The 15,287-nt window shown below is 39.5% G+C and overlaps 1 protein-coding gene across 3 annotated transcripts in view; it reads right to left on the bottom strand.

The window, feature by feature from the left end:
* The window catches only part of LOC115239796 (aryl hydrocarbon receptor nuclear translocator-like protein 1), a 30,327-nt gene that overhangs the window by 13,817 nt on the left and 1,223 nt on the right, over nt 1-15,287 (bottom strand). Inside the window, exons 2-5 of one of the 3 annotated variants that reach the window (XM_029814528.1) lie at nt 10,591-10,650; nt 9,741-9,800; nt 2,591-3,044; nt 1-257 (exon numbers count right to left, since the gene is read on the bottom strand). In XM_029814528.1, coding sequence (XP_029670388.1) covers nt 1-257; nt 2,591-3,044; nt 9,741-9,800; nt 10,591-10,639 — 820 coding nt within the window. In that variant the 5' untranslated portion in view covers nt 10,640-10,650. Of the gene's footprint in view, nt 258-2,590; nt 3,045-6,095; nt 6,831-9,740; nt 9,801-10,590; nt 10,651-15,287 lie in introns of those variants that run through there. The other 2 variants (XM_029814529.1, XM_029814530.1) reach the window with 2 other exon arrangements.

Here is a 15,287-nt window from a genome sequence, read left to right as displayed (position 1 = left end):
GCCGGGGCGGTTCAGCCCCCGTTGCAACCTGCAGGATGCCGGTAGTGGAGGTGGTGGTGGTAGTTGTAGCGGTGCTCAGACTGCTGGGGGTGGTGGTGGTACTGACGCTATTGCCACTGCTGTTGCTGCTGCTGCTGTTGGCGGGGGTTGGAGTCGGGGCGAGACCTTCGCCACCACCCCCCGCCGAGGCGGTGGTTAGCTCTCCCACCCCGGAACCCGTGTTTATCTCGCCGAAATAAACCGTGGAGCACGAACTTCTGAAAGTAAGTTCCAACTCATTTGTCGAATAGGTGAAAGAAAAAAGACGTCATAAACATATATATTTTAAAATGTTCAAGTTGTGTGTGCAAAAAATATGCGTTTACCATAACGAAAGAATTATAATTATAAAGGAGGGAGAAACTTCATTCCTCCTATGCTATATTTTGCGTAGTAAATAGTCATTAAAATTTCTAATTATTATCTCCTGAATAACGAGCAACTCATTCAGTTGTCAGCGAGGTGATCTACAATATATATTTTCGACATGAGGGAACGAGAAAAGTCGCTATCGTGTAGGAGTGCGTAATATTTTATGCACCACAGGTACGCTAATCATATACGAAGCGTGTAATATATAGTTGCACTAGTGCCGTGTCCGGGAGTATTGAACTATCGTCATCGATCTACTCTTCTACGAGCGATATCGATCCAATCTCCCGATTTATCTTATTTCTTTGATTGCATATAAAACTTTTCGCTGATCGATTAAATCTTGATCGCATTATCACCTTGTCGATCGCGTTCAAATGCATAAGGATATATATTTATGACAAGTTCGATAGATAATATAGCTGAGTATAGCTGACCACGTGGTAGCTTGGTACTTTAAACTTGCGGACATAGCTATAAAAAAGTCTGAAAAATTCCAAAAATTAATCTTTCACGAAATCGAAGATTATTTTTAACTTTTATAAAATAAAAGATCAAAAAAATAAAAAACAAGGAGATATTTTGGTTCTGGAATGCTAGATATCTCTTGAATTTTAAGTTCCATTCTTTTCATTGTCTTTTTTCAACTACATACTTTATCATTTTATTAAAATACACATGTTTTTGTTATTTTTATTTCATTTTTTAAAATTATTCTCGAGAACTCTATAGATTTCGTTTTATGCTTATGTTTTATCAAGGCGATGTTTGCGCATCACTATGGCTTTCTGTGTCTTTTTACAAAAACGGGAGATCAAGGTCTGCCAGCTATCTCGTCATCGGCAACAGCAAATAGTTCCGTGTATTATGATGTAATGCAAGCGATTAGCGTAATTCTATTTATTCGTAGATACGGCAGTGACAGCGACGACGTTTTGTCGCATGCGGCGCGAAAAGTGAGAGCCTCGCATGCAGGCGACGACGATGATGCCGTATCTGATAGTCAAGAGACTGCGATCCTCTGTATTTAATCCTACTTCCATTCTCTAAAATATCGTATTGTATTTATTATTAACCTAACGCCATATTGCAGATGAAATAACTGTCGAATAAATAACCGCGACTACGCGTTTTATCTATTCAATTACGATGATTCACTAGTCTCATTTCGTTCTAGACGCCTGTGAAAATTTTCCGTCACAAAATAACAATTATGCAAGAATGATGGACATGCGGCTTATTCAGCCGGGAGTATTCTATAAATAAAGAGCTCTAACGAGATGTCGATGACGACCGCAATAAAATTATACGATTAATCGCTATTACTTTCTGCCTGGATGATTGATTTAATCGGCGAGTTCCGCATTAACTTTTTATAATCTCTTTAATAAGTTTTCACTAAAAGAATGCTTAAGAAAAACTTAAATACAATCTAACTACGGTACAATTGTATTAGCTAAAGTTATCGGGATAAATAGTTAGTAGGAACACAAGTAGTTACATATATATTATTACTTCCCGCTTGGACCGATAAAATAAATCAGTTTAAAGGTGTCAAGTGAGAGAGCGTGTCCGATCAAACGATCAGTATAGAAAAAAAATTAATAGCATAAAAATCGCATTAGTCCCGGTAATACGAAGCAATGATAAAGACATATTGCACTATGCGGTTCCTGTAATATCAGGGAAAACTGCGAAAAGGGGAGAAAAAACGTTGGAAAATGCGAAGCCTCATAAGATGCGCTCCGTAAATTAATATATTAAAATAATCGTGCGAATTAATCATTTACCCGAGCAAAGGTATTCAGATATTATTCCAATGCATGAATAACTGGTTTTCATTTACTGATTTCAAGTTTTATTAACTGGGCGAGTATTGACAACACGTGTCATAATTTCAAAGGCGATTTGAGCAGATCCCGTCGATAGGCTTGTCAATTGTCATCATTATACGCGCAATAAATATGTCGTAATATTGCATAATAATGTTGTAGTATTGTTTCATTTTTACGATTAAACCCCTCGCATAAGCGATATTTGATCCAACATCGCGCAATATTTGCAAACAAATAATATATCAATATATCATATTTATATTTATTAACCCGCAACGAGAGATTCTCTCCTTCCAATATTTTTTTTTTTTTTATATGTAAACGAACACGACAACCAAACTTACTCCTGCACGGACGAGAGATTATAATAATTCCGTGGCCGTTGATCGCCGTTCCGTTGCTGTTGCTGCTGATGATAGAGCTCAGAGACGGACGAGACGATTTGCGCGCAGGTATCCTGATGGTGAATGCGCGGTTGTAACTCCTGCAGCGAGATGAACTCCTGCGGTTCCTGGACCGTCGCCGAATGCAGGAGCTGCGTGTAGCCCTGTGCCATTTCCTGGGCCACCATATCCTCTCGTCCCGGCCCGGTCGTCGTCCCGGTCCCGCGAAATTGCAAGAGATCGTGCAGCTCCGGCTCCGTCGGCGAATGCTGCTGCTGATGGGGATGCTGCTGAGGGTGCTGATGATAATGAAGGATGCGATCGTTCACGAAGGCGCCATCGCCTGCGGCGACCACCGTATTGTCATTCTCGACGACGCAACCGCTACCGCTGTCCGATAGTAGACCCCCCTCATCTGAAGAATGACAGAGCGGTTTGCTTCTCTGGAGGATCTTCGGGGAAAAGGCACGCGATAAAACGCTCGCGACGTGCGAAAGTTTTTCTTATCCTCGCGCGACGAAGATTAAACTCCTCGTCGGCGTTCAAATCGAAATGAACTACGCGATCGATATGAACCTTCAACGAGATCGTTAACGACTTGATCGTCATTAAAAAAATTCTACGCGCATTATTTTTTGTACAGAATAATCTTGGAAGTGTCCCGTAAAATTACAGATAATGAATCGACGATTGCCGTTTATGATAATGGAAGGGAACGGCGCGGAAAATGCGCCGTTTTTCAGGTGCGTTATTAAGTCTCTTTATGTGACACGTAAAGTCGCGATATACAGTTTATCGCGGTCGTGGCGCGCGAGAAATTTGCGTAATGTAAAACACGGCGAACTATGTTATTGGCGGGCAATCATCTGGGCGTTAGAAGGCATAATTATCCACTTGATGGAAAACACGAGTCTCTAAACCGGCAGTTCCTTATTTAAACAGCCGATTTTCCAATGCGCCACGAGATTCAACGAGATTCGATCTTAGCGATCCTTTTGCGAAGATACAGAGAATTCTCGCCAATTGAAAAATAATTCAGAGATGAAATCCGCATTGTAGTTTTCTTCACATTGTCAAGCACAATATAATACAAGTCGATAATAAATTTCATAATTCAATTCCACGAAATCATAAAAGGTAACGTAATCTCGCACACAATAGAGAAGGAGACAAATAAAAATCTGTCGCATATATATGATCTCCAACCTTGAATGACACGCCAATGTCACGATTGCGAATGCAATCGGTTGGACACATATTGTCAGACCTCGCGCGACTTCGGAATGCGCACGAATCATCGTCAACGGCACGTAGAGTATTAATAATGATGCAACAATCGTATACGCGAGAAAGAGAAAGAAAGAGAAAGGCTCGTACGCTCTCCTAGAACATCGCGGGAAAAAGAATCGGCAAAGGATCCTCGTCGAGGAGCCAAACGCGCGTAAATCACAACCGAACGAAATGCGAAAGGTTACTGGCCTCCATCGGCATTAATATACTTCCCCATTCGAAAAATTCCACGCCGACTGGCGCTCATCGCACTCCCGCGTACACACATTGTGCGCGTTAGCGGGGAAAAGGCTCGCACAAAGGGCGTTGCGCAAGATTGCGGCCCTAGATCGGCAAGAACGGCGGACGACGAAATCGGCAATTAATCAACGATTCGCGCGCGAAATCCATGGCGAATCGTCCGCCTTCGGGCGCGCATTAATTGCTACCTATCTCGCGCCGCGGCTCGACTGCCAGGCAATTCCGCACTTTTATGACATTTCGCTTCGCATCGCAGCTTCGTACACGCGCTATATTAACAGGCGCCGTACGATGACAGCTCTTGCGAGAGAGCGAGAGCGAAAGCGTTCGCGGGAATGTTTTTCTTCGTTTGAAAGACTTTGTCTTTTAAAAGACACAAATCCGTGTCAATTCAAAAATCAGTTCCGGGGTTGAAGCCGCGATATAGACGGCAGAAGAAAGACATATTTCCCCCTGACGTAATATTTCAGACGCGTCTTCCAGACCACGCGGTGTTGCTAAATATGAATCCTTTCACATGTAACTTTTAATATCTTTTCATCTCTAGAAAAATCGATAAAACGACGGTAATAAAATCGTAAAGACCGTGCGAGTATTATATTTTAAATACGACTTGTCGTAAACGGCTTTATTAAGCCTTAACACATGTATTGCATTCCGTGATTTCTACTGCGTTAAAAGATACGATTAATACAAGTTTTCCAGGCGCGAAAGGTTACGAATATCTTCTTCTAATTAGAATTTTTTTTTTCATTTTACAAAGGTACAGGATATAGTTTTCATTCCATCGGGATTAAAAAATGAAATATGCACGTCCGAATGTCAACGACACTCGCGTACACTAATTGATAGAATATGATAATAAAGCATTACAATAAAACTATGATAAAGATCTTTATTGCGCAATGTAAACAATATCTTGCCTTGGCGAGTCTGATGATGCGTTGCAAATTTCCCAGAATGCAATCATGAAAACGACTAAGATAATAGCAACAATGATTTTGACTAGGAGCCGCGATCTTTGATAACGCAATGCTTCATCGTTAGCGAGTCTTTATCAATGGAGAATGATAGTACCTGTTGTAATTTGTGAAACGACGGAGCAAATTGCTTAGGGTCGATGGAATAATATTATCGGCTGTCATTCGTATGGAAAATGAATTCATTGTGCCGATTATTGAGGGATGATCGAAAACGGAAGACAAAGTTTCAAAAGATGGAAGATATTCTTCCTGCTCCAGATTTTAAAAAATCGAATTGAAAGCTACCATTGTTACAATTTTCGTGATAAAAATAAAGGAAACAATACCTGAGATGACAAGAATATTCCAGCAATTATTATTAAAATGATGATACATCCATGAAAATTGTATCTGACAGATGACGACGGCGCACGATACGTTATTGACACAAGTTTCCCAATTGTAGAAAACCAACCCGATAAGAAAGTACTCTTTGTACTTTAACACTTCCTCCGGTTCTGCTTAATTGGCGATCACATTGGCGAATCCATTTATAAATTATAATTTTTGCAGAAATAATTGATTGAAACATGATGACGATTTAATTTGACAAGTCTATGATAAGTAAAAATATAGATAATTGCCATCAATCACACTATCATCGGCATCCACTGTGACAGCTGTCTAAAAATATAAACATGCAAAACATGTACTAATTAAAGAGATAAATGGATCTTCTTAGCACTATTAAACGTGTAATTAATAAAAATTGCGCGACGAACGTCGAATCAACTTTTTCGGTAAACTGTGGAAGATGAATCTCGCGAAATAATCGTCCTGAGATACACGCAAAGATCAAAACAATGTTTTTCAAGTTATCCTTATTGCCTTCGGTATTTCGGCAGAAAGAATCCTCGTGGAAGAAAAATCATGCTCCGCGCATCGCGAGCGTTCAATTGGAGGAAGCCTCTTACCGAGAAGCGTATACATCCACGTCGTCGCCGACGAAGAGGAGACGGCGGCATCCTCGAGGAGGCCAGAAAGTCTGTCGCCTTCCCTCTTGGCGAGCGATGCCCTCGTATTTCGAGGATCGGGCCTCCTCGACGACGACGACGACGACGACGACGGGGTCGTGTCGATTCCGAGTCGTATCGTGAGTTCCCGCTGCCGGCACGTGACGCCGAGCAAATGACAGTTGGTTAATATGCGAGAGCAGAAGACGAAGAATGATACCGGCGCGTCGAAATTTCTTCTGTCGAGAGACTACAGAGTATCGGTATCTTGATGGGAGGCGATATCGACCGATAAAAACGCTGATCGCGGAAGGAGATCTCTCCTCTCGAACTTCTCGCGCGACGGACAACGCACTCGTCATCAACAGACGCGTCGTCTGTTTGACACTGAGAGCGCGGGTGGATGATGATAACGGTGTTGGTGATGGTGGTAGCGGTGATGGTGGAGGTGCCTTCGCCGACGACGGTGATGATGACAGTAGAGAGGTGCCGTCGTCAACAGACTGAGGTACACCGGGGCGCGGATACCACGTGGTCGTGCGAGACCGACACAGGTGGGAGTGACTAAAACCGCCCTGCGCCGCGAAATCGCTCCCACGACGACGAGAATCGTACCCCCGTCGCCACCCTCGCACGCGAGAGGGAAGGAGGCCGCGATGGGGAGGATGCATCGTGGGAATTCTTTTGAAGCAAGAATTCCTCTTCATCGCGTTCTTCGTCGAATGAGATCGATCGATCATTTGAAATGCAAATAGCAAAATCGCTAATGTTCGTAATGTTAAAACTTAAATAAAACTTATTAAATAGAAATATGTGATGATATAATCAGTAGCATTCTCTACGTTTAAATAAACTTTACGCTTTATCAGCGCAGCCTATTTTTGGTTTAGTTTTTGATTTTTAAAGACACGCATGAAAAAAATCACGAGAAAAAATATGTAAATCATGTAATTAAAGAAATTCTAATTTATTTCTTGGTTTAAAATTATATACCTTTGCGCCCAAAAAACTGCGCGTGGCTCTTTTGCCTTTTTATTCGGAGTTTGATTTTAATATGTATAATGTTGCTAGAAAACTTAAAAGCTTGTAATAATACGTCGTTATACTTGTCGGTACAAAATATAATTAGTCTGTCAAAATCTATTAAAAATATTGTCAAAATAATTAAAAGGTATAATAATTCCTGGAGGAAATGTGTTATTAACGTATTCGCCGTGAACCTGCACGTGCAACCAAAGGAAAATGTATATCTCGTGATTTCTTTGCTACCTGTTTATAAGTTGGGAAATCGGATATAACAGTAGCAATCAGTCACTACGTGATACAACTTACAACTTATAACTAACTTACAACACATAATTTACAAATACATAGTGTCTTTCAAACACTTGTTAACATTTTTGAGCATTATAGAATTTAACCTGCATATTCTTGGTTTTGTATCTCTTCACATTGAGATTCAAAAATTATTATTCTTTTTTTAATAACTGCAAGTAAAATTAATGCAAATAAAACCAACGTCTATGTAAATTTTCCTGTTTGAAAAAAAAAATTTTTTAAATATACAAAATTTTTAAAAAAATATATAAACTTTTCTCTTCTCTTTTCCTTTGATTGGATTGAATAGTTTCGCGCCATCGCAGTATTAATTAATACGTAACCGTTTCATTACATATAATATGCAATAATACGTATGTGCATTTAAAGCCGATTAATTAACGCTAATTACCTTTAATATCTTGCATAATTTGATTAACATAATTTAATTGGAGGTAGCGCTAAAGTTTTAATATCACACGTTGTGGAAAAGGTACGAAATAAACAGCCGGCATAATCGTTCCCCGTGCGCGATTATTCTTTATAAAACGCACATTCGCAAGTTTATCTTTTACTTTATACAGAAACGTTTGAAACTGTCAGCCTTCAGCTAACCGGTTTACTGTTGCGCGCACAATTCGTTTAATATCAGCAATAATAATAACCGTCGCTGTACAGGATAAGCCATTTGTGAGAAATTTTCAAACTGTTAGACGAATTTTAATAATAAAAAAGCAGAGACTCATCCAGTATTTATCGACGATCTCGATATGCGAGCGATATGTCTTCCGTTTTTCTCGCAAAAAAAGGGGTAAACGACATCTAATTATATCATAATCTATGGTTATAAAAAAAAAAAGATATAAGTTTACACATAAAGGGATACCCGTATCTTTTCTCGATCGCACCCCCGACCCTCTGAACGGGCGTCGCCGAGATTTCGAAGCGAGCCGCGATAGCGCTGTATTAATTAGCGTTAATTACAACGGGCTAAGCCTGCCTCAACCATCTGCACTGACCGGAACCGTTTGTAACAGAATGGTAATTGTTATCATCAATACGCTTGTGCGCGATACGATCCGCCGGTTTACGATCGGCATTGACGTTTGAAGTGACCGCAGCCTGCTGGCGATCCTTTCTCTCTCTCCCCTTCATTGGGCTAAATCTGTCTCGTCCATTCATTAGCATGATTTTTCGGCAACCGGAGAGATCAACCTAACCCTCTTCCTCATCCCTCCTCTTTTCCCCGTCGATTAATTTTCAGTGATTTCATAGCGCTTTCCGCGCGCGCGCGCGCGCGCTTATCCAATTATTCGACGAAAAGCATCAGATTTTAAATAATGATCTTTAACCTTTGTTAACGTTTGCGGCACACAACGTTTGCCGACGAAAGTGGAAAATAAAACGCGCGATATTTTTTTGTTATCTAGAATGTGATAACGCATTCTCGAAAAAATGCGCCGCTCGGTGAACTATCGAAATAAATCGTAAATAAAAATGATTGAAAGTAATTTTATTCTTTCTGTTATCTATAGAATTATTTCTATGTATATATCAGGCCCCTATTCAATATGAAAAAGAATTGGAATATATCTTTTTTTATTAAATATACTAAAAAAAAATCATTTTTTTTTCTTAAAACAACATAAATGTAATTTCTGATCGTATGTTTTTACACATGTATAATTAATACACGCGTGTAATTATATTTTTCTTTGCATATTCATTAAATATTCAAAAATGTATACCGATATCTTTTCAATAAAACAAACGCGTTTATAACAACACCTACATCGAAACTGAACCATCTCATTATACTATCAATCAAGCTACGATTAAGAAATCGCGAGACGGCATAATTGACGTAACGTCATTAACATTGGCGCGTCGGGTATAATTGAGATCGCATTGAAATCGCTTGTATTCTTCGTACTTCTCTCGTATTTGAGTGTCAACTTACTTCGATTACCGCCGAGAATATCGGTTATATCCTCAAATTCCGAATTGACCGGCGATTCCGGAATTCGTTTTTCGACATTGATTGGTAAACTGACACTGACCGTCTTCTCTCGTAATACAATACTTTCTCAGAAACAACTACAATCATTGTGTCATTCTATAGCCATGTAACATCTAGCGACAACGCTATAACGCTCATATCACTCTTATTATCTCTCCCTTAATAATTTCAATTCTCTAATGTATTATCGTGATCAAGGAAAAGATGTTAATTTATTTGACAATTAAAACATGAAAATAATTAACAAAGTACAGCGATAATAATCTTACCTTTAGATTCGTATCGAGCCCTTCCATACGTCCATTCATTTGGCTGGACCGTACCAGTGCCTGGAAGCAAAATCATCGCGAAAAGAATTATTAAATCTTAATTGATTCACTGGTCGCGCGAATTTTTATAATTGGACGCCCATCGTCTCTGACGATTTATCGTTTGTGCATCGAGACGCGAAAGGAACAAGATGAGTAAACTTTACGCTCAAATGAACAAGACGGCGAATTACGAAGTAAATTAAGATTCAGCAATAACGCGTGCGAGAGGAAACTAACGATATTTCATAGATAAAAAGAAAAATAGGATAGAGAAAAAATAAATACCGATAAGACATCTGTTTGCTCGAAATACATGTAATTTGCAATAAGGATTGATGTTAATGCTCGTATAAATTATCGAAATCGTATAAATTAATCGAAAGGATGGCAGAATTTATTTGCAAATCTAATACAATTTGCCTATTGTAAAATTATATTATAAAAAAAAATATATTGCGCTTCCTGGAATTATATTAATGATTCGATGCACACAATACGAGCATAATAACGAGGTATAAGCGTCATATGAGGTGCAACGAGCGCTTGTTAGGACTTTATTTTTCATTGTCACATCACAACGAGCATCTGCGCCTTTGAAGAGGATTGATTCTCCATGTGTGACGGCGTAAAGGGATCTCTATTTTTTTATCAATGGATATAATACGCGAGCACTTTAGACAATTAATTTTTAATCCACATAATATATTTATTGTTCATAAATAAAAAGCATATATATATTTTTTAAATAATTTTTTAATCATTTTTCTTGGGGTGCTAAATAAAGATTGAAAGTAAGCGATAATCGTACCTTCGAATCTGTTTCGGGACGTGTTACACATCCATTCGTGAGGCCTCATAGTATCGGTATCTATAAAAAAGAAAATGCATGATTAAAATATAATTTCTTACGAGTTAATTGAAAATTCCTACTTCGCTAAAGGAAAGATTAAAATATATTGTATCTAATCCGGCGAAGCTTTCGAAAGGATGCACCCTTTAAGCACGAATACGTAGTGTTAACACACTTTTCTGCAAGTAGTGCAATTAAATTCCAGTTATGTAAGCGGGCAGTACAGAATATGCAATAATTTAACCACGTATATGTATTATGTAAACTTATTATCAGCGTCTGTGCTTGACAGATTATGCATTGCCGGCGACATCCCCTATCATCGTATCAACGAATTACAAAAACAGCCCCTACCTGTGCTGGCCCTGTGCTTGTCCCGGTTTAGGATATTATTAACGCAAGAAGAGATTCAATATCGATCTATCGAAAATGATTCCTGGAGAAATTAGAGGAGAGATATATGGTTTTGAATAATACGACAAAATTTTTTCACAAGCATAAACCGCGCAATAGTGATATAATTATTACTTTACGTATAATCTATAGCTGTAAATATATTGCGATATAGAAGTATTAATTAGAAGTATTAATTAAAAAAATATCGCATACGTATTAGTAATCTTCATTAACGATTATTACGTCATATGATCGTTTAAGATCCCACGAGAGACAGTTCAGAGAAAAAGTTTATAACAAATGTAGAGAGAACGAAAATGTCACAGATGGTGGCGGCAATTTGTTAGCATCCCTCATGTAGAAACGTGCAAATCGCACACCTGTGCTCAGAAAGCGATCGAATCAAATCTTTATCGTTCTTCTATCGGATTTAATAAATGAGGGAGAAACCATGAAAGAGGAAAAGTCCCGATTATGTCGCAAAGCAAAAAAAAATACTTAGCGTTAAAAATATGAACCCTAAGCAACTTTAGAAACAAAGATAACGCGAGATAAAAATGATATTGTGTAATATTCTCGCGGGATAAGCAATATAGGGAAGAAGAAATATGGCAATATTTATCAGCCTGCTCAAAAGTGTATCACGTGTACGTTGATTTTCGCGTAAGTGGCTAAGAATACATCGGTGAGAAGATCGTTACGAATACCGATCTTTGACAAAAACAGCCGGATCGCGCTCGCGAGTCGCCAATGTCAAGGCAAACTGACTCGCTTATTTCCTTATCAATGCACAGTTACGTAATCCCCGGCCACCGAAGTGCGATGCACCGATATCCGACACGTCGTCTTCATGCGCTTGACCTGTGACGTAAAAACACGCACGCACACACGCAATCAAGGCCGTAACGTAACATTCGCAATGATTTCGTTATGTAAATTTTAATCGCGCGCTTTTTCTGGATTAATACCACGTACTCACTACTAATCGACCCAACACGGCTCGTTGCATTTGCACAACAAATAATGATCTACGAAAAGAAAAGAAGAAAAGTATCGCTGAACCCGTATAATCATCGCGCAGCCTCGCAAGGACACCTGTCGACAATTGAATGCTTGCGATGTTATGAATATATATTGTTACCGATAGGAGACGTATGATTGAAAAAGTAATTTCAGATCATTGTCCCGCGCTGATTACGGGAGAGCAATTTCGATGAAGTGGACACGTGCATTCTTACATGACGTTAGAGCGGCCGCAACATGCGCACGTTTATCGCATGCGGGAAAACGCGCAATCCAAAATTACATTTTATGTTCCCCGCGCAAAAATAATTACCGCGTGCGCGGAGCCGCGTGGACTTCAACGGAAAAGCCGGCTGGATTCGCGTCCCGCATTTACTGGCCGGTATTATGTACCCTTACGAGCGTAATGCGATTTGCATTTGAAATACTTTGACCTTTTCAGACCTGTGTGTATGTGTGTGATGCAGTTCGCGGCTAGCCGGAATTTATATCTCCCCCTACGGGCATCCAGCTCACTGCATATATGAATGATAGAGAAAACTGACCACGCTCTGACAATTCGAAAAATAGCGTGTTCAACTTAAATCATAAAATAAAAATTATTATTAGAGAAAGAGAGAATATAAAAGAACAAGAGTTTTAATTTTATATATTTTATATATAATTAATTGTTAAATTATTTATATATAATATAATAAATATATCTGCATATATTATTTCACAAAAATTAAGACTAGATTTTCCGGAATAAAACGCGGGTTCTTGAGATCCTTAAAGCGAACGTTCTTCAAACAATGCGCGTTTCAGAGACGGAGTTTAAATCACGGCGTTTACGGCTAATTGCCCCTATAAACTATTAGCCACCGATCGGAATCCGTCACCGCGAACGTTTGGAATTCGAGCCAGCCGAGTTTCTTTACGGCGGAAACCACGAGATCTCTCTCTCTCTCTCTCTCTCGCGCGCGCGCTCTTTAATAAACATACTATAAGCAATATACACCGATCGCGGTCGCCGCCGTCGCACATACACACTTTAAACGTTACGTAATGTTTCTTGCGTGTTTCGCGGTGCGCATTACCTCATATCAAAGCAATTCTCGAGCACGGCGCGGCGGCGGTCATTTTCCCACCGGGAGGCGGCCCCTTCCGCGACTCGTGTGCAAGACACCTAAGACCCTACATTCGGATTTAAGACCGATCGCATTCCGATTTGCACGATTCCACGGCAATCGATTCCCGCCGAAATCTTCCGTATTCATTCGATGCGTAAAAGTTGACTCGCCGATGCATCTCTCGCATCTTCGCGTCTTCGATCACGCAAAGTATCTCGATCGTATGAAACGATCGCGATTCTTACGCGAGCGATAGTCGTGTCACGTGTATAACACAACTTGGAGTAACGCGCGTAGTAATCGCGCTTTCGATAATACTTTTCTTTGTCAGTCGGTCACGATTGAAACGATCCGTACGTTCGGATCGCGAAATGTTACGTAACGAGATCGGCCCGAGAGACGGCGCGGAATCGCGAGAGCGGAGAGACGGCCGGGAAAACTGAATCATCGATTACACTTGCGAGGCTGCCAGCGTGGACGATGGCTTCCCCGACCAACCTTGAATAAGTAATCTGCTTCTTAGGGTAATGCGCGTAGGTCGGAAAAATCGTCCAGGTTCGCGGATGCAAGCGCGATATCGGTCGCACGCGGTGAAAGTACATTCATATCACGATTGTATCGATATAGATATGTGTATATCGCACGCAGAGCATATATGTCTCATAATTTCAAACCTTAACACGATATAAATCTGTAATACAGCGTCGTGCACGCGCGTTGATCAATTGAGTTTAAATATGCGAAAATATGAAGAAATTGATAGTGTTTTTGAAATATAAATTATTAAAAATAAATGTCTTTTTTTATTAAGTTTTAAATGGAAATCTTATTCGTCGTTTAATTGTGCGCGAACTTTACACTTTACACAATTCGATATCTCAGGTATTAGAGAGCTCGCTGAAGAATCAAAGCAGATGAATGTATAAAAGATACGGAATCTACCGGTCAAGTACCCATATCGTCGCTCTGTAATGGAAAGAATCGTTCTTCAAGCCGTTCTGTGAATTTCTGTGACGTAACAGATCGATGTAATAGATAATATGTAGAATACGTGTATAACGTTAATTATCTTTATAAAAAACCGAGTCAAGTTAGTAAAAAAATATTAAGGAACTAAGATACTGTGTTGGAGAAAGAATATTGTTCGTGTTAGCCTAAAAGAAATGAAAAACGTCATCGGAAAATTATTGAATACATCTACATATATCGTATTAATAGATTTTTGGATAAAAATAAAATTTCCTTTTAAAATAAAATCAACGCTCGCTCACGCGAGAGCTATAAAATTTCTCGTATAAAATATATTTTTCCGAGCTTTTCACAACTGGTTTGCTGCTTATATAATCGTATCCCCGCTTAGTTCTTTGTATCTCATCGTTTTTAACCATTATGCAACAAGCTAACTGATATGCATGGCATAATTTTTCACTTATATATTCCGTGATATCGGTCGAATACATTCAGAGCGACATGACACGTCGATTTGCGTTTTTCTTGCGAGAATATTCCTAAATGAGCATGGGTCAAGTGTTAATGATAAACTGTTTAGAAAATCGAAGAGCTTAATTATCCGAATTTTAATTATCTTCAAAGTGATATGGATTATTACATTATCTCCAAGTATTTCAGTATCGTTTATCTGTATAATACACACAAGTTACAAATTAATATTCAATTAAAGTAATTTCCTCTTTAAAATTTCTCTCTCTCTCTCTCTCTCTCTCATTCATTAACTCTCGCTCGAGTTTAATCGGCGTAAAAAGCATTTCGTTCTCGTACGTCTCTCAGAAGTTATCGTAAAAGCAATTTCCAATCGAGAGCAAGGACGGACTTGAAATCTATCTCTTAAAATCTACCCCCGTACGCACACACATTGTTTAGAAAAGCCTGGATTTCCGGGACGGATTCTGTATGCAAAGTGCATGCATAATACGGGCGCGCAGCGTGTGCGTGCCCGTAAGTTTACGAGTCGAGTACACTACGCGCGTTTCTGCACGTGTGTGCGTACGCGTGCATGCGATAAGAGCCGCGTCGCGACGCGACCCGGCACGTTATATCATCGTCTACGAACTACTGTGTGCGACGTGATATGTGTCGCCTTCAGTTTCTTGAGCCATTGAACCG

The sequence above is a fragment of the Formica exsecta genome, unplaced genomic scaffold (assembly GCF_003651465.1).
Source record: "Formica exsecta isolate Colony F162 unplaced genomic scaffold, ASM365146v1 scaffold395, whole genome shotgun sequence".
NCBI classification, from domain to species: domain Eukaryota; kingdom Metazoa; phylum Arthropoda; class Insecta; order Hymenoptera; family Formicidae; genus Formica; species Formica exsecta.
Note: the sequence above shows the minus strand (reverse complement) of the source record. Positions and strands in the feature narration are given on the sequence as shown.